This window comes from Centruroides sculpturatus, unplaced genomic scaffold, assembly GCF_000671375.1.
Source record: "Centruroides sculpturatus isolate CEXI.00-Female unplaced genomic scaffold, Cexi_2.0 scaffold1428, whole genome shotgun sequence".
Classification (NCBI taxonomy): Eukaryota; Metazoa; Arthropoda; class Arachnida; order Scorpiones; family Buthidae; genus Centruroides; species Centruroides sculpturatus.
In genome coordinates, this window is record NW_019385664.1 from 23640 (window position 1) to 44579 (window position 20940).

The 20940-nt window shown below is 32.1% G+C and overlaps 1 protein-coding gene across 1 annotated transcript; it reads left to right on the forward strand.

The window, feature by feature from the left end:
- The first annotated feature begins 9885 nt into the window (after positions 1-9885).
- Positions 9886-15555, forward strand: LOC111641014 (patched domain-containing protein 3-like). The gene is made up of 3 exons (XM_023387121.1): positions 9886-10328; positions 10405-10719; positions 13998-15555. The coding sequence occupies exons 1-3, from the start codon at positions 9890-9892 to the stop codon at positions 15260-15262; spliced, it is 2019 nt and encodes a 672-aa protein (XP_023242889.1). The 5' UTR covers positions 9886-9889; the 3' UTR covers positions 15263-15555.
- Positions 15556-20940: the final 5385 nt, after the last annotated feature.

Below are 20940 nucleotides of genomic sequence, written 5' to 3' on the forward strand. Positions count from 1 at the left end.
GGAGGGAAAGCTGGCCCCTATTCAGGCGTCATTGGCAAGGAGGAAAACCCGGAAAAAACTCCCGCTGCCAGCTCGTCCGAGTGAGGCGGGAACCCCCGATCGAACTCCGGTGTTTAGGGTCTGGTCACAGTGACTAGTCTCGAGTAATGACTAGTAACAAGAACGTGCTGGGAGTGTCACGTGGTACCAACTCGTTCAAGGACACCGAGTTGGTACCACGTGACATTCTCAACACGTTCGTGATGCTCCTCAAAAAAGTATTGTAATAAAATATCATAACAGATAACACAATAAATGTTGCCAGGAAAGACTTGTTTCTGGATTTTTAATCCAAAGTAATTGCAAGTATTAAATTCCATTATTGAGAATTATTCGATTATAGATTTAATTATGCTAGCTATTTGAATAGAAGCCGGATGGCCGAGCGGACAAAGTGGAGGCCTACCTTACTGAGGGACTCGGGATCGAATCGGAATAGGTCAAGAAATCCCAGGAATTTTTCGGGATCCCTTCGGATATGTCGGGCCCCGCCCTTCACCACCCGGTCGCCCTATTGTGGGCCTGCTATAAGAAGCCCTTCTACTGCCCACTAAGTGGAAAGAGTATAGAAAAAAATATTTGAACATTTGTGAATCTGATTCTTTATGCCAATCATCTAATGTATAAAAAAGTATACCTTAATAAATCTTTGGTATCTTTGGAATGCAAAGAATTTAATTTAACGGGCTTTTCAATCATCATATATACACACGACTACTTTTGTAATAAAATACGTCAATATAAAACAAATACAGTGGAACCCCGGTTAACGATCTTTTATTTGGCAAAAATTTTGTCTCGGATAACGAACGTAACGGTATTTCGTGTCAAATTTTAGTTGGTGTTAGGCATGCGCGAGTTAATTAAGTTATGGCAACGCAACACTTGGACGAACTTCCTAGGGGAAATGCCTTCTGGGAAGTGTTTTTAAGGGAAACTGGCTCCTATTTAGGCGTTACAGATGTGGAGAAGACCCGGAAAACTCCACGTGGCCAGCTCATCTGAGCGAGGTGCGAACCTACGAACAAACTCCCCGTGTTCAGGGTACGAAGACCGCTTAGCCACTGGTGGGCTTTCTTACCGAAAGAGTATTCGACTAGAAAAATCTTCTGATGAAGTGCTACCCGTTATTTTCTTGGAGAGGATTTCCCTTCTAAGCATTAAAGTTCGTATATCTCCACTTTTCTGCCACCAACTACAACAAACGAAGGTATGTACAGTACAGTGCTATTTTATTAAACAAAGTTTACGTGTTTGTTGCTGTAATGATAGATACTACGTTTTCCTACATTTTCATCAAAGAAAATCTACTGTGTATTACAAATAAAATCACAAACATTTTGGAGATTAGAACGGATTAATTGCATTTGCATTAATTTCTATGTGAAAAATTGCTTCGGTTAACGAACAATTCAGTTAACGAACGGAGTCGCGGAACGGATTAAGTTCGTTAACCGAGGTTCCACTGTACAAGGTTCTAATACGATTTTAACGTTCAAAATATTACAATTTACCAAGTCACACGACGGCAAATTATAGAATTACCTTATTTTTAAATTATGCTTACAGCATTGTATAAAAGAATCTAATGGTAGAGGGTGAAAAATTACGTATATCAATCACTTTCACCATTCTAATTTATGGAATTTTTTCTATTTCGGGGACGGGCAAGACTGTCGTTTGTACCTTTCTGTGGATGTTCATATTCACGACAAACCATGGCTCCTGTTACAATAGTAAAGGTTTCTAATTTCCTTTTTTGGGTAGAAAATTTATTAATTTATATGGTTTCTATCTCACCAAGTCAAATATATGGAAACTTTCGAGTCTATTTTGATAAAAAAAACTGTCAATATACAAAGTTGAAACGATAGACAAGTTTTCGGCTGTTGTTTCGTCGACAAGCGTAAAACTTAAATACATTTTTAAAATAAATAGTTAAGTATTTAAGTACTTAAACGAGAAGAATTTTAATGTTATATAAGTGAATATTTCTGTAACGATTATTTTGAAAGTTTAATTACGAATAAAGGAAAGTACAGTGGGGAGTTTCGAAACACGAAACGAGTTTGCACGAAAACAATTAATAATCTTATCGATAATTGCACACGAGAAGACATTTGATTAAACACTGTTCGTACCATTATGTCGTTTTTGCAGATAGAAGGCAGAAAAAGAATGTAGACAAACATTTTAATAGATTATATTATAGAATAAACATTCTTTAACATTAAATGTAAAATTTTAAATAATAAATAATTTATAAATCTGTGAGATTTAATAAATAACATACGATCAGGAAAATACTTTAGAATTTTANGATAGAAGGCAGAAAAAGAATGTAGACAAACATTTTAATAGATTATATTATAGAATAAACATTCTTTAACATTAAATGTAAAATTTTAAATAATAAATAATTTATAAATCTGTGAGATTTAATAAATAACATACGATCAGGAAAATACTTTAGAATTTTAGTAAAATATTAAATATTTTTGGAAGAATATTTTCAAATAAACAAACTCGGAGACATTGACAAATTCGAAACGAATTTGCATCACGCGAACGTGATAAATAAATGAGAAAATTCCACAATTTATTGTCTAATATAAGGAAAATTTAGTTTATTTTCTGTTTTCTGTAAAGAAAAATAACTTCTCGTATATTCAATCGAATACTTAACTACACCCTTTCTGTATTTTATACGTTTCAACTTAAATATTTAACTATTCAGTTAAGGCCGNAATTTATTGTCTAATATAAGGAAAATTTAGTTTATTTTCTGTTTTCTGTAAAGAAAAATAACTTCTCGTATATTCAATCGAATACTTAACTACACCCTTTCTGTATTTTATACGTTTCAACTTAAATATTTAACTATTCAGTTAAGGCCGAATCACATTCGACGAGTTAAGAAGCTTCTTGCCGAAGAATTTACTCGCTGAGATTAAACGCTTTTTGTAATTACTTCGGTTAATAAATACGCTTGAAAATTTGTCCGAGCGATTAGCGACGAACATACTTTTGTCGCTACTCGCTGTCGTAAGTTTAATCTCTGACTTCTGTAATCGTGTGCAGCGATTGTCCAGAACGTACGAAGTAAAAACTTAATTTTCTAATGGCCGAATTAGCTTTAATTTTTACTCGAAAAATCTACAGAAATTCTTCGGGGTTTGTCCGACCGGATATGTCGGCCTCTGATCACTACAATCCCGCCACAACATTGTGGTTTACTAAAAGAAGCCCTTTTAGTTTTCACAGGGCAGAAAGAATGAAAAAACAATTCTCGTTTTTTTGCCAATAAAATTTAGGCTTTTTAGCCGTTGACTTTGTTCAGGAAGGTTGTTCAGCCGTTATGACGTAATAAGACAAGTGTATTATTACGTCATAACCACAGCCGGCCCTACCATAGGGCGAACGGATCAGCCGCTCTAGGCGCTAAATCCCAGAGGGCGCCTCAGTGGTATAAATTAGGTGCAACCAAGGAGGCGCCATAATAGGATCTCGCTCCATCTTGAAACTTGCCTCGGGCCGGCACTGGTCATAACGGCTGAACAACTGCGTGTAGAACACAATAAAACTTCCACTTGAGAGATTCGCAATGTAAGTGAAATATCATTTATTAGCTTTTTGCTAACGTTAGAAATTTTCTCTTGTTCAATCATTTATTACTTTTACACGATTTAATTGATTTTTGAGGGTGCCGAGTTTAAATATCTGGCCGTTTTTTTCCGAAATTTGATTAGTTGGCAGATTGTCGTTGATATTCGGCTGCGAATGGTACAGTTTCTTAGAGTTAATATTAGGAAAAAGATATCATATCTTAAATTTTTTAAGACATTGTATTTACAATTGATGTCTATTTGACCACCGGAATTGTGCCATTTCGTACCGTCCTATTATTGCGATAAACATGATAATGGTAGGCTGAAATAACCAAACTCTTTACATGGTTTTTGTTTGCTTTATTATAGAATTTGATTTATATAACAACAAAGGTTATCTCACGTAAGGGTTTATCACACCGAGTGACCAATCCAACATTTTAAAACTTTCTGTATTTCTCCATTGTACACCATATAAAGAATCTTTATAATGTGTTGGAGTTGGCACGTGCTGTGATAAACTCTTACGTAATATAACCTTTGTAAATACTGTATAAATCAAATACTATAATAAAATATAATAGAAATGACTAACGTTTTTTTTTTATTTTATGTCCGGGCAACGCTGGGCTTGCCTGCTGGTTATACTGTATAATAAAACCCTGTGTAAACCAGAATTGCAGTGCTCACCATTTACTTCGTCATGACACGATTCCACAGGATCTCAAGCATTTTTTAATTCTTAAATTATAGTAGATAAATTTCAAACAGATACAATAAGTAAAAAAAATTTTCATTATCATTGGGCTGATATTTGAAAAAGTTTAGACCAATAAATTTCCACTGTCTTCTGTTTTGCTGCCTTTCTATCCGTTCTTAATCTCTAGAACAGAGTTAGAATGAAATTCGAGAACAGGAAAAGGTAGTAGATTTTTGATTAACTGAATATGAAATTTTGATTAATTAATTCAATTTAAATTTTTGCTTGAAAGGAATTAGTTAGTAATACAGTTATGAAGGGAATCTAACAAGAAAAACATGACATACAGATGCATGACACTAATAATTTGAGGTGGTAGGCATATATTTTTAATGAATTAAATTATAAATATATACTTAAAATTACAGCGAGGTATTGTGAAAATGTCACAATAAAAATTGCTCGTTATCCTTTACAGTTTTGTTTATAAAACTCGTTTTTATTTTAAAATTAAGTTTCTTGATTTTTTTGAATAATTGATAATATAAAAAATTTTCCAATAAAATATTATAACAGATGGAGCCACGCAGTTTTAAATTCGGCCTGGACAGTTTGACAATTCGTTCCGGATTTTTAATTCAAAGTCATTGCAACTTAATACTTTCATTTCCAATTGCAATTATTGAGAGTTATTTGATTATAGTTTCAATTCGAACACTTCTCGAATGAGAACTTTGTCAGCTCATACTATTCAATACAAAGAACAAAACAATTCGTTTTCCAATAACTAGTTCGTTCGAAAATCTAATTGCACTACTCCCTCCGCAAACAAATCGATGTGTTTGCTTTCAACTCACGACCTTCTGTTGTCACGATTCGTGATGTCACTCGTGGCTTTTCAAACCCAACGAAGATATTCTTTCTGGGACTACAAACTACATTTCGGTAAAGTTTGTTTACAATATAACGAAAAACAGCGCCATGGTTGTTCTGTTTTTATGTGTTATAACAATAACACATAAGAAATTGACAACCCATAACAATGGATTTATTATTGTTTTACGTGCAAACCTTATTGTAGGAAGTTTTCAAAACTACTGAACCAGTTCATGCATTTATGTCACGACGATTTTTTCCACCCTGCGAATCAAATTCAAGAAAATATAATTGACAGTTAATGAATTTTATCCACGATTGTAGATGACGTAACGGTTGTTATGTTTACAACTACGACGCCTGGCGGCCTTACTCCCCCCCCCCGGACTGTAAAGTGGGTGAAGGTCGTCTCGTGTTCTACTTTCTGTAGAAGTGACGTAATCATTGTAAATAAAAGAAAATTTAGAATATCTTATATTTAATTTTAAAATTTGTTGTTCAAATTTACACTCAAATATTAAAGCGGGCTAATATTTTAACCCGCTATAACAGATTTATTACATATGTTATATTAATTCACCGGTATTTAATTTTAAAACAATATTCATTACTGGCATGCATCAGAAAAGAAACCATAACTTTTGTAAACGATACTTCCCTAAGAGGGAAGTCGACAGTCTACGTCACCAATCTAATGTGACCTACTTCCTCTAACAGTAAAACGAAGTAAGTTACAGTACAACGACACAAACGCTAACCATAATGATCCAAACAAATTCTTAAAATTCTTCTAAAATCCTCCCTCCATTCGGTCTTTGATATAGTTCTATGTAATAGCACTAAATCGGTAGCCTAGTCTAAATAACAGGCCTATAAACACTAAAAAACAAATGTTTCGAAATTAGAACTAGATAATTATATGTACAAATAAATTAGTAAGCTTATAATACAGTCGAACCCCTATAACACTGTTGATTTTCCGTTTTATATGAATTCCATGTTGTACGAGTCACTTAGATTTTACAAATACGTGAGCCGTTTACAGCCCGGCACACGTATTTATGAAATCTAAGTGCTATTCCCCCTAGTTGATAAATATAGAACGAACACGTGACGAAAAGCTAACACCAAGAAATATGAAATAATATGTTTAAAATTTAATGTTTTGGGTACAAATTAATGAATTGTAACAAATTTCATTAAAGACAAGAGAATAATTTTCAGCTTACATAAACTGTATACAATGAATGATTATTTCTTCGAAAGAAGTCGATATACACGAATAAATAATAATTATTTAATAATACTTTTATCCATTTTAAGTCGATATTATAAAAATTAAGCTATTTAATTTGGCTTTTATTACTTAGAGTTTCCGAGTATTTTACTGTAAAATTCAATTTATTGAACAGAAACAAAGCTAAGCTATTACCAAAGGTTCCTGTTTCCTCTATGTATTCTTTCAGATTTTGACAGTTACAATTTATCTTATACACTATACCAGTTTGTTTCAATTTATCAATTTGATAAATTGGATTGATTTCAGGAAGGACATGAAGCTGCCATAAGACTTAAACATAATACAGTAGAGCAGTGTTTCTCAACTTTTAACGAATCGTCGCCCCCTTCAACGTAGTATCGCCCCCTTCAATAAAACCGTTACGTAGTATCGCCCCCTTCACTTCAAAATTCCGATGCCGAGGGCCAAGGCTAACGCCAAATTCGTACTGCATCGAATAGACTAGTGACTAGTATAATGTTATTTGTTTAATTATTGTACGATATAACGAATAAAATATCTAATTATTCTTAATATAACGTTTTACTATATCGCCCAGAAAATTGTTTTTCGCTCTCCCTAAATATAAATTGTTACTAATCGGCCTCTCAACATGTTAAAACGCCCACATGGGGGCGATATCGCCCCCGTTGAGAAACACTGCAGTAGAGTCTCGAAAACTCGGCCTAATGTGAACCAGAGTGGCCGAGTTTGTGAAAATGCCGGGTTATCGGGAATAGGGTTAAAAAAATAAGTACGAGTGTTTCCTCAGAAAATACTGTACTGCACTTGTATTTATTGTTTACTTGAGAATACAACAGAGAATAAACTGTCCAAATACCCAACAAAGGATAAGTACAGTACAGCATCGATTATCCGACTCCGATTAATCGCCACATCGGTTAACCGACCGTTCTAGTCGGCAAATTTCAAATGTCCGCTAATGATGTGGCGCTACAATATTTGGCTATGTCTTGGCTACTTTAATATTATTTTTGTTAAATTTTTGCGTGTTTTAGCTGGCAATACTGGCTCGACCATTGAAGGGAGGCCAGTATTTAAACGAGACTTAATTTTCTAATTACGAGTGGTTTTTTTGTTTTGTGAGCAATAAAATAATTTAAAAATAATTTTTAACGATACAATAGCGACGATTATTATTAAAAGAAAAACTTGTTAGGCTTAACATCGATGAAAATTCAACGCGAAGTTGGTTAATAGCGATATACTAATATACAGTACTAATTACACTGGATATACTAATATACAGTACTAATTACACGGGATATACTAATATACTATACTAATAATGTATTTTTTTCATTCTTTTCGGTTATTCGATTTTTTCAGTTATGCAATCAACCTGAGTCCCCAATTGAGTCGGATAATCGATTCTCTACTGTACGTCCTTTATGAAGGCTTAGAGCCTTTACTACATGAAAATGAAAATTAATGACTACACTGTGTACAGTAATTTACCTGATAAGTCAGACCTCAGAAAAATACTTTATGAGGCATAAAGCTGTCTATAATGAAAATTAATTAAATAAGGATTTATTTGCCCTGCCAGGGTGTGGCCGAGGTATCGAGTGCTGAGTTTTCGAGACTCTACTGTAATTCCCCTTGGTTTAACCAAATCAAAAATAGCAACTGCCAAATAGATAAAAATAATATTAATTAAAGTCCTACACTATGAAAAAGATATTTATAAACGTAAATTCAAAAAACACATAGAAATAATGATAATGATAATTTAATAAATGTGTCAACCGGTAGGCAAATCGACCAGCAATGGTATTCCATAATAGAGGGCGCTAAGATAGATTAGTTTCATCCAAGGTCTATATAAGAAGGCCAGGACAAGCGTGACCTACTTCTTGAGCTGCCATTTTGGGGTTTTTTGAGTCGTAAACTTGCCTATATATATATATATATATAGGCATGTAAACAAAGTATTCATAGAACTAGTACATTTTGAAGGAAAATAGTACATTTTTTCAAGGCGATTCAGTACGTTTTGAAATTTCATCGCGGCAACACTGTGTGGAGGTCAAAGTTGTTCCCGGGACCAAAACCAAATGACGAATTCGGACTTTAACTATAAACTTTTTGTCTTGCAGCAGAGGAATGTCATTGTTCGAGGGTTGAATGTTTATATTAACGATGAAAGTTATAAGTTGCGATCGATATTTGATTTTTTTTTCTGACAATGTTATTTTAACGAGGAGGAGACAAATTTATTTTAAATTCGTCGAAAATTTAGGGAGAAAATGAACAAATCTGGGCTTATTCTAAAGTCGGATCTCACATTATTTTTGTTATATATGAGCTGTTATATTTGAGCTGTTGGAGGGATATGCCGATTGTAAAAATTCTTATCCTTCCAGAATACAGTATTTATATCAGATCACTCGACAATGCAAGTGATAAGCACTTAAAAAGTGTATAAAATTGTCAAACGGATTCAAATCTAATAGTTAATTGATTAATTATTAAATACAAAAATATTTTACGAGTTTTTATTTTTCCTTTTTCAACTTGGCACCCTCAAGATTCGTGCACCTGAAGCAGTTTGCTCCAACCGCTCCACAGTAGCTACGCCTCAGAATCTCTTTATTTCTTACTTTTCCGTCGATAATAATGTTCCATAATTAATCGATTTTTCTTCCCAAGTTATTATTGATTGTATTGTTTTTTGAGTTTTTATGCAAATATGTTCATATACTTGTCTTTTAGAATTCCATTATGATTAAAAATTTTACACCCAAACCGATGGTATACCGACTCTTTCTAAATGCATTATAAATGAAATTTTTAATTACAGATCATTGCATAATGGAGCCAGACATTGGGAGAAAAAAATTATCAACAATTTTTAAACGTTTAGGAACGGCGATTGGAAAACATCCGTATATTTTTATAATCATTCCCGTATTATTATCAATTGTTTCTATAACTGGAATATTTAAACTTAATTACAAGAGAAATCTAATTGACAGTTTAAAAGCCGATAGCGGAAAATTTATTTCTACACAACAATTTATTGAAAAAACATGGAAGTTCGCATCAGTTTCCGATGAAATTAGATTTTCTGATCTTCCAAATGGAAATATATTATTCTTTATAAGAAGAAACGGAAGGAATATGTTAGAGAAAAATATTCTTCAAGAATTAAAAGTAGCTGATTCCATAGTTAAAAATTGCACCATTCAAATGTACAATCGAACTATTGGGTACAGTGATATTTGCGTAAAAGTGCGTAACAAATGCTTCGAAAATCCATTTTTTGAAATAATCTCCGATGCGGAAAACGTGATAAATGGAAGAAGAAAGTTCAAATATCCCGTAGACATGGACAAATTGACCTATTCTTATCGTTCTTACGTCATGAATCTCGGAGGCGTTACAACCGACGAAAATGATTACGTCAAAAGTGTTAACGCCGTCCGAATGTTCTATGTAGTTGACAGAACTGATGAAGAAAAGGCCCCATTCATTAATAGCTGGACAGCAGAAGTATATCGACGAATACGAAATTATAAGTTTCAGAATATCAAAGCATTACAAAGTTCACTTTGGTCCATAGAAGAAGATACTAAACTATTTCTGTACAATTTAAAATATATGATAGGAGCCTTAGTATCGTTTATTTGTATTTTTTCTACGACGACACTCATGAGCCAGAATATGATAAGAAGCAAACCTTGGATGGGAGTAGCCAGTGTTTTGTCTGCGGGAATGGCAATCGTAACTTCCTTCGGATTACTGGGATATTGCGGAGTAGAAAACAGTTACTGTAATATTTGTATACCGTTCTTAGTGCTAGGTATGATTTTTTTTTATTATTAAATATTATATTATAATAAACAAATGTATGATAAGAGTGCTTTATTACGTTTCAGTTACGGAAGTGGACGACAGTTTCGTGCTGATTGCGAATTGGAGAATTACCGATCCCGAAAAACCTGTAGAAAAGCGAATGGCAGACACATTTGCCGCAGCCGGGGTTTCAATCACCTTAACGTCAGTCACTAATTTGTTTTCGTATTGCATCGGAATGTTTACATCAATTGTTGTTGTGAAGATCTTTTGCATTTACTCTGCAACCTGCATATTCTTCACTTATGTTTTTCAAATAACCTTCTTTGTTGGATGTATGGCGTTAAGCGGGTACAGAGAAGAAAAAGGCCTTCATCCATTTACATTCAAGTCGTATGGTAATTTTAAATGTTTTTATCATTTTCTCGTATAATTCCGTGTTCCGTAATTAATATTTGTTTTTCGAAAATTTGACAAGTAATTACACTAGCAAATGTTAATGATGGTGTAATTATTTGTTATTGTTATTTCTAACTTGTATTTTGCCGGAATATAACGATTCAGCTGTTTTGCAATTTTTCGATAAAACGCATTTACTTACATTCTTCATCATGAAAAGCTGATATAAATCTGTAAGACATTTATTTTTTCTGATTTTTAATGGTGTTTTACTAAAAAAATATTCTATAAATAAGTATAATTTTATTAAAACTAAGTTTTCCCTTGTAATTTGTAATTACAATTTAATTTACATGGTATACGAGTGTTCCTGGAATTTAGTTTCGGGATAACAAATTTTAAGCTTTTGTATTTAATTTAAAATTGTTATATTTACATAAATAATCAAGGAATTATAGCCTACAGTCGACCCCCTATAACACTGTTGATTATTCCGTTTTATATGAATTCCATGTTGTATGAGTTCCATAGATTTTATAAATACGTGAACCATTGACAGTCCGGCACACGTATTTGTAAAAGCTAAGTGACTCGTACAACATGGAATTCATATAAAACGGAATAATCAACAGTGTTATAGGGGGTCAACTGTATTTGCTTTACGTTTAAGTGAAAGTATTTGCATATGAGTTTTATGTAAACATCCGTGTATGCTTTTTTAATTAGAATTTTTAGTGTAGATACAATTTCATGAAACGCACCTTACATACAGTATTACTAAATATAATTGTTATTGTTTAAAATTCTTAAGTTTGGCTTTGCGCTGTGTTACTTGAATGTTAGTTATAAGCGAATGATGGTTCTAAATTAAAGTTTCATTGTATATGCTCTCGACACATCTACCTGTAACAAGCATATAATTTAATCGTGAATATCCTTTAAGACATTTAAGTGACGTCCGTGGTGTATTATTGATTGTATTGTTTTTTGAGTTTTTATGCAAATATGTTCATATACTTGTCTTTTAGAATTCCATTATGATTAAAAATTTTACACCCAAACCGATGGTATACCGACTCTTTCTAAATGCATTATAAATGAAATTTTTAATTACAGATCATTGCATAATGGAGCCAGACATTGGGAGAAAAAAATTATCAACAATTTTTAAACGTTTAGGAACGGCGATTGGAAAACATCCGTATATTTTTATAATCATTCCCGTATTATTATCAATTGTTTCTATAACTGGAATATTTAAACTTAATTACAAGAGAAATCTAATTGACAGTTTAAAAGCCGATAGCGGAAAATTTATTTCTACACAACAATTTATTGAAAAAACATGGAAGTTCGCATCAGTTTCCGATGAAATTAGATTTTCTGATCTTCCAAGTGGAAATATATTATTCTTTATAAGAAAAAACGGAAGAAATATGTTAGAAAAAAATATTCTTCAAGAATTAAAAGTAGCTGATTCCATAGTTAAAAATTGCACCATTCAAATGTACAATCGAACTATTGGGTACAGTGATATTTGCGTAAAAGTGCGTAACAAATGCTTCGAAAATCCATTTTTTGAAATAATCTCCGATGCGGAAAACGTGATAAATGGAAGAAGAAAGTTCAAATATCCCGTAGACATGGACAAATTGACCTATTCTTATCGTTCTTACGTCATGAATCTCGGAGGCGTTACAACCGACGAAAATGATTACGTCAAAAGTGTTAACGCCGTCCGAATGTTCTATGTAGTTGACAGAACTGATGAAGAAAAGGCCCCATTCATTAATAGCTGGACAGCAGAAGTATATCGACGAATACGAAATTATAAGTTTCAGAATATCAAAGCATTACAAAGTTCACTTTGGTCCATAGAAGAAGATACTAAACTATTTCTGTACAATTTAAAATATATGATAGGAGCCTTAGTATCGTTTATTTGTATTTTTTCTACGACGACACTCATGAGCCAGAATATGATAAGAAGCAAACCTTGGATGGGAGTAGCCAGTGTTTTGTCTGCGGGAATGGCAATCGTAACTTCCTTCGGATTACTGGGATATTGCGGAGTAGAAAACNTTATTTGTCTTTTAAAGAAGTTTTATCTTCTAACCAATATAACTGTGTCTTCTGTGGTTTGTGTAAAAGGATTTAATGATAGACTCGAAAATATTAATATGTTTTTTTTCAGAAATATTATTTTAAAGTGTTAAAGAAATAGAATTAACGTACATTGTGCACGGCTGTTTATAAGCTTATTGATGTATGTTCAGTTCTTGTAAAGCAAATGTGAGAATGCATTGGACAGGGTAAGTACGCTAATTGCCACTTACACGTCGAGTTGGTAAAACTTGGCCACTTTGTCTTTTGGATGGGTTTAAATCGAGTTGCGAGGAGGTAGGCAGGTGTCAGTGTTTCCGAGAGGTAGGCAGGTGTCAGTGTTTCCGAAGTGACAGGAGACAGGTTACACAAAATAACCAAGCATTTATTGAATAACTAATTCTAGATTACAGGAGGCTATATAAGTTCTAAGGTTAAATGCGATTATGAGCTATATCATTTTCAGTGTGTTTATGTGAGGGAATACTTACAAAGTTGGCGACTAATCTGTAAGCTATGTGGCGTGCCTAATCTGCGTATGGGAGAGAGAGTTTACAAAGTTTAGCCCCGAAATACCTCGTAGGATGAATATTAAGAGCAGTATGCGACGTTCGTGCGTGCATGGAAGCTGTAGAATTCCTGGATGTCTTCTCCTAGGACTGGATCGGGTTTGTTATACGGAGGTCCGCGAGTCGAGGTGGCACTATCATAACCACGAGCTTCCGGTATCTTTCGCTTTTATATCATTGTAGTGGGATAGGGAACGATAACGATCCCTATTCCATTACAATGATATAAAAACCGACGATAACGGTGCACTCTTCACAGCTAACTGTCAATTTTCCCACTAACTTGTTATGGCAACTGGTGACCTCGGATTCAATTCTCTGTTTTTTTCTATTGCGGATGTTTATATTTCGAAAAACGATTAACGTCAATTTTTATGATCCCCTTAACAATCCGCAGGCTACCACAAAGAAATGAACAAAAGAAACATTTTTGTTTTGAATTTTTAAAAATCTGTCTGGAAATATCATTCTAAAATATTCGGACTTCAACTAAATAACATTGTGACTTATATTTAGCAATTGTTCTGAATTTATGTTTAAATGTTTTAAATTAATGTATAATAATTATAAAAAAAATAAAATTTTAAAAATTAATTACTTTTCAGCACAGAAAAGAGAAGATTGCCAAATCATTCCAGAAAACAAACACATGTTCATGAGAATATTCAAGGATAAATTCGGAGACTTCATTTACCGTACACCAACGAAAGTAATTGTATTGATTCTGTATTTAATCAACTTAGGATTTGGAAGTTACGGAGTGTATTTTCTAGAGCAAGGATTGGATTTTCAAAACATGTATCCCTCCGGTTCAGAAACATACGAAAGTGCTTGGGTATATTACAAATACTTCAATAAATATTCATTTCCTATTCACATTATTATTAATAAGACAATGGATTATTCGGACGAAAGGGTTCAGGAATCGGTGGAAGATCTCCTCAGAAGATTCGAGTCTCATCCCCACGTCGCCGATTCACGTTTAACTGTTTCTTGGCTGAAATATTACAAAAAGTTCCAAAAAAATCCAATTGCTAAATATTCCTTAGGAGGCTACAACATGTCGAACAAAAACGATTTCGTTGAAGGACTTCGAGAAGTTTTCCTACGATTTAAAGCAGCCGAGCAATTTTCAAACGATTTGGTATTCAGTTCGGATGGCTCGGAAATTACTTGCAGCCGATTCTTTGTTGTGGCGAAAGGAATATCTAACAGAAAAACTGAGATTGCGACTATGAATGAATTTTTGAAAATTGCGGATGAAGCACCTTTCCCTGTTCTCATTCATAGTATATTGGCAAATATGATAGAACAGGGAATAATCATCGATGGCATCGCTAAACAACTGTTTTGGATCACTGGATTATTGATCGCGATTGTATTTTTCAGTGTAATACCTAATATATTGTGTTCACTCGTTGTGGCAGTTTGTGTTGTGTCTACCACGATAGAAACATTGGGTTACATGAGCGTGTGGGGAGTTAACTTAGATATAATATCTTTGATTAGTTTGATTCTGTGCGTCGGATTTTGCGTTAATTATCCGGCTCATATCGCGTATGCATTTGTGACGTCAACATGCGATACATCGAGAGAGAAGATGAATGATTCGTTGTATCATGTTGGCTTTCCCATAATTCAAGGAACTTTATCTACTATTCTAGGAATACTTTTCTTATATAAAGAATCATACGCATTACTTACATTTCTGAAAGTTGTTTGTTTAATTACAACGGAAACCGCATTTCACGCCTTATTTTTTACCCCAGTCGTTCTTTCTTTGTTATTTACCTGCCCGTGTTTGCGAGAAAAGAAAAATACCAGAGACGTAACAGTGAAATTAATTGAATTAAATGTGAATCAGCAATAATACTTAATTAATTAATGGACTTCTACAAATATTATCGCATATGTTATACAGTAATTTTAACGTTTGTAATATTCGGATACAACTAATATCGTTATTCCTTTAATTGGTAGTGTTTTTATATTGTTCTGTTACTTAAGAAAAAACAATTTACTGTGATGTCATGCATTATATATACATTGATCTATATTTCATAACTGTGGAAGCTCTTGTGACATATTTTCTATAAGTATACTGCATTGAAAATGTTTCTGAGCTGCTTCTTGTCTTATTGTTGAAATTATTTGTATTACGGTATTGGGCAATAAAATATAATTAGAGATGTTCTGCTGTCGCTGACAACTTGCTAAAGTCGATTTCCAGATTTTAATAAATGATGTTCAAAAAAATTCTATTATTAATTAATCGAGAGATCGAGTAACTTGAGTGTTTTAACACCATTAAATTTGATTAAAAATAGTTGAATAACTTCTGTTTATAATATATTGAATGTATCTTTCCTAGTTTATATCTGTTCACTGACTTTTGGGTTTCCTTCATTTTAATACCTGTGACAATGACATTACTATATGTTTGTTTGCCGGATCGAATGCCTAAACTGAATTTGTTCGTTTGAGAAAAGAACGAAAAGTGTAAAAAATCGAATATATTTTACAATATTTCATTGCAATGGTACTGGAGGTATGTTAAAATTTTAATAATTAATTTAATTAAAAACATGAATGAATGGATATATTATGTTACAAAATCGAATTTTAAAGTGAATTCATATACAAGATTTTATTACGTTCTTTTGTTGGTTTAAAAACTTGAACAAAGAGCACATTGCAGACAGTATTGCGTTGTCGTTAGTTTCCGAAATCTTTCATCGTAATATACGAGAGACGGATACAACTTTATACATGCATAAAACGAGGATATGAATGATTATAACGGCTTCATTCGCTCTTGTCCATAATTATTTGCGTAGTTTGAATGGAACACTTCCTCTGAGAGATTTTTATGCACTAAGAATTGTTGTGTTTCTGGGATTAATATATTCTATCACACTAGGTTTTGTAATTTCACCGTAATGCAGAAATATCAATGACCATATCTGGCATTTGACGTACAAAGCTAATTCACATTACGGTGTATTAAATAATCTGATCAACGAAACATGGAATAAATTCATGTTTGCGTGGTAAAGAAAGTATAGATCACACGTGAAAAAAGAATTATTTAAATTTTCTTTTGCTGCGAGTAATATAATTGTAGTGAGAATCTTTAATAAATATTTAAAACAATTCAATCATGTCTACTTATTATTTATACGTAATTACTTCGAAATTTCTGTGGGATTCGAAGCACTTACAGCGAAATAACGTTATTAATTGTTAACATATTCATCAAATTTCCAAACTCGAATGGATAAAATGAATCTTTGTAAAATTTATTTGTATAATTCGAGAATGACATTAATTAACACGTAAAAGTTATGTTTTATTAGATTTTATGTCGCTATGTCGAAAAATTTTGTCAAATAGCTTAATTTAACCAGTCAATTATGCGTTTTCTGTTTTCTGAACAACATGGAGAGGTTAACACAACGATTAACACTTACAATTAATACAACGATTGTTCGTAATAATTGGAAGTCCATAAATTACGTCCGAATTTGTTTTGAATATTTTACTTCCTAACACCCATTGTATCGTTTGTCGAAATTTCGTAACCTCCTTTTTCGGACATAGAACAAAACTTATTATCCTGAATACCACTATTATCACTATGAATAATAAATCGGTCGTCCATTGAAGTTTAACTTACAGTAAAGATTTTTATAATAATACTGTATTTTGAAGCCATTCTAACACAAGGAAAAATGTGTTAGAAAGCGTTGAGGTACGAATAGGGAATTGAGTATAACTTTATGAGAACCGAAAGTTTGAAAATCACTGCTAAACACTCACTTAATTTGGTGAAAAATAATAATTATTGTACTCAATTATCTCGTTGATAATTATAAATAATTTCGAGAGAACGTCGTCTATTGAAAATAATTTTCTTGTATTAAATTTCTTAAATTTAAAATCGTCTCGTAATAAAGAAATCGCGAAGATATATTACAGTTTAAAATAGCAGTCAATAAGTATAATTTAAATTATGAGGGATTCAAATATTATGGCTATTCATCTGAAAAAAGTTGATGAAACTTCAAGACGTTCTATCTCATATCAGAATTTTTATAACTAAAGTTGTTACTGCATGGACAAAGAGGATAAGAGTGACTTTTACCTAAAGTATGCTGTGGAGATCCTGGATCGCAGCCACAATTATATTCGTTTTTTGCTGTTTCTGCCCCGTGAAAATTTAAAGTACATTTTTCAGGTCTACTACCAGTTCGACTAAGCTTACAATGGGTAGCAAATGAGAAAGGACTTGTCTTGATATATTTGTCTAGTCCCGGCTAAAAACATTTTTATTCAGTATATAACAAAAATTAAATAGTATTTTAATTAAGAATAGATGGAAAACGAATGAGAAGAATAAATTTCGTAATGCCACATAACCTACTTTCGGAGTATTTGATCACTGCACAATATCTTTCATTTCGTTTAGAACTTACTTTAAAACCGACAGATAGCGGATATTATGCAAAAAAATTTTATAAAGTACTTTCATTGAAGTATTCCATTAATCATGAAAAGAATTTTGATATATTAATTTTACGTGTTTAGTCCTTATTAATATTATTTGCTTTATTAGCTGTTGTTAATGTCATGGAAAAATTCTACATTAATTTATAAACCATTAGCTTCAAATCGATTGGTATAATAATTAATGGAATATAAAATTATAATGACAATAATGCATTAATGGAAGGAGGTTTTGAAATTATTTCTTAATGAATATATATCGATCGTTTTGGAAAGACTAATGCGATATTTCAATACATTTATCATTGCTGAGTAAAAGTTCTTGAGCATACACGAAGGAAAATAGACGAATAGACTAATTTATACAGTATGAATAATAATAAAATAGACCCAGAAATTGTATTTTCACAAACATTTATCCTATTCAAAATACTTGCAATCGATATTTCTAACAGCATGGAAAATTGGCGATCATTTAGGAAATTCTACAGAGTGTGTCTTAAGATATTCTTCTTTCTTCAGACAGTCAAATATGTAATCATATTATTGACAAAAGATGAAGAATTAGCATTGAATCTATGTGACATTTGCAAAGCATTTGGAAAAAATGTCTTTCTTCTGAGAGTAATGATCCTACTATTGACATTATTTATGATAAAAACGTTGATAATTTGGAACTCACAAAAATATATTCTGCTCTACCACAAAACTCGAAAATTTTGGTTTGAAATTATGAACGAATCAACGTTTGTCTCTTTTCATCTAAAAAAGTTCATAAAACTTCAGGTTATGTTAAGTAGTATTTGGATTATTATAAGTGCGTTAATCGGACTGAATATGAATGCGATATATCGTTACGCATTTTTGCCTTACATCAATTACAAATGGTCTGTAACATTTGTTATTTGCATTATTTCAAATACGATTTTCTATACGATTATCGCATTGTATAACTTTGCTTACATAATGTTTCTGATTCTCTTGTGCGAATTACATAAGATGCAATTATCTACAATAATGCACTTAATAGAAAAGAGGAATGAAGTTCCCTTAAAACTCATATGGCAATGTTTGCAGAATAGCAAAGACAGTTTCAAATTTTGTAATGATATTCAAAATGACTACTCCGTTTCTTTAGCTCTGATAGTAATTCTTGCTGAATTTTCATTGGGAAATCTTGTGATTAATTCTGATGAAGTATTTGTAAAATGTACTTTAGGAATATCGTTACTACTAATAACAATCGCAGTTCTACTATATTTGTATTATTTATCGAGCATTTCGACATATGTAAGTATTTAAGTAAATTTTAATTTACATTAAAGGTAATCACATAAATTTCAGAAATTAATTACATTGTTTATAAAATATTTGTGTTTAATTAACTATATTAGTATAATTGTAAGAATAAACGTCAAAACTAAAATACACGTTATTCATATATACAAAGCATTCGTTTCTGGGGATATTTCTAGTATTCCTGTCACATCCGTTTACGTTAGTTTGGTTATGAGAAAGTCTACTGTACTTAATTTTATTTACAATAATAGCTACAAACATTTTATAAATAAAATTTCTATCTCACTGTACTCAAACTACTACTTTTCATTTAAAATACATTTTAAAATTTTTATTTCTAGTATTTACGATAGTAGCAGTGAAAATAGACAATTTATGCCGTAATAAATTGATAAAAAAATGACACTTATAAACATAAAATACACTTTTATACATAACACATATTTTCATAATATATATTACATTTTAAAAACGTCGAAACCACGTCATTAAATTTCTGTTTTCTCGTAAACCGAAATATAGAATTGTTGTTGCTGCCCCGAATTTCCTTTCTATACAAAATTTCCATTATAAAATGTTTATCTTATAAATTATATTTTATCTTCTAAAATTCATAGGTATATATGAAATTTATGTATTTCTATACCTAGATGCATAACCTATATTCGAAAACGTACAGCCATTGCATACGTTGTGAACGATTAGACGAAGTATATTTGGTAATTTAAACAAGTTTATGAAAGGTTTTGAAAATTTTAATTAACAATAGAATATTATTATAATTACTAATACAAAATTATGTATTACAGGCAAACAGTATATTGATTCAGTGTAATGAAACCGAACTAACTTTGTCGTTCTTTGGATGTGTTCCTGTAACGAAATTGATTATCTTAAAGGTTAGTTTGGTGAATTGAACAAAGCACGTACAGTATTTGATTTTGATTTACTTTTATTGAAATTTTCGACAGAGTCAATTATATTTTTTTCTGTCGCTTTTCAGATGTGCAGCTTTTTCTTTACTCAAGCACTTGTCGTTTTACAATTATACCGATAAAATGTAAAAGTAAACTCGTGTTACAATTTCGACACTTTAAATTAACTTTAATTTATATATGTTACTGTGTATGACCGATATCTGGCGAATGTCAGCATTCACACAGTCGTTTCGTGTATGTACGAGGTATTTGCTAAATATTCTCAGTTATACCGGCAAATGTCGACATTCAGCATGCACTCATGGCGAATGTCGAATAAAAATATTTCTGTTACGTTAAGACAAAAATGCAACTTTTTAATATGTCAAAATAGGAGAAAGCTTAACTAACAGAACATGTAAATAAACTGTTGAACCTAGAACGAACAGTACATTCTAAATCATTAAAGAAAACAGTACAATAATAAACTTGCACATAAATTATGTGATTAACGTTATACAATATTATTTATTGCCACAGCTTAAACTGTTATGGCACTTTGAATTGCCCAAGAGTCTCTTGCTTTTACAACTGCCTTTATTCGTGAACACTTCTTTTTGCAATGACAGCGTGTATAGCCTTGCTCTCCACTTTTCGAATTAGCTGCAGCTGTTTTTCTCAGCGATACTTCTTGAGAAGAAATCTCATGTATGGAAAGTAACTTTTCTTTATAAAGTACGAATTGATTACGGGTATAAAGCTCCTCGAGACTACCATTTTTGTTTATTAATTTATAAAAATCGGAGTCTTCTATTCCAACAACAAT

Excerpts from the sequence above, each read along its gene's own strand:
- LOC111641014 (XM_023387121.1), top strand. The coding sequence starts at position 9,890 with ATGAATCTCGGAGGCGTTACAACCGACGAAAATGATTACGTCAAAAGT. Across the intron at positions 10,329-10,404 it reads TATACCGTTCTTAGTGCTAG|TTACGGAAGTGGACGACAGT; the intron begins GTATGATTTTTT and ends ATTACGTTTCAG. Across the intron at positions 10,720-13,997 it reads ATTTACATTCAAGTCGTATG|CACAGAAAAGAGAAGATTGC; the intron begins GTAATTTTAAAT and ends ATTACTTTTCAG.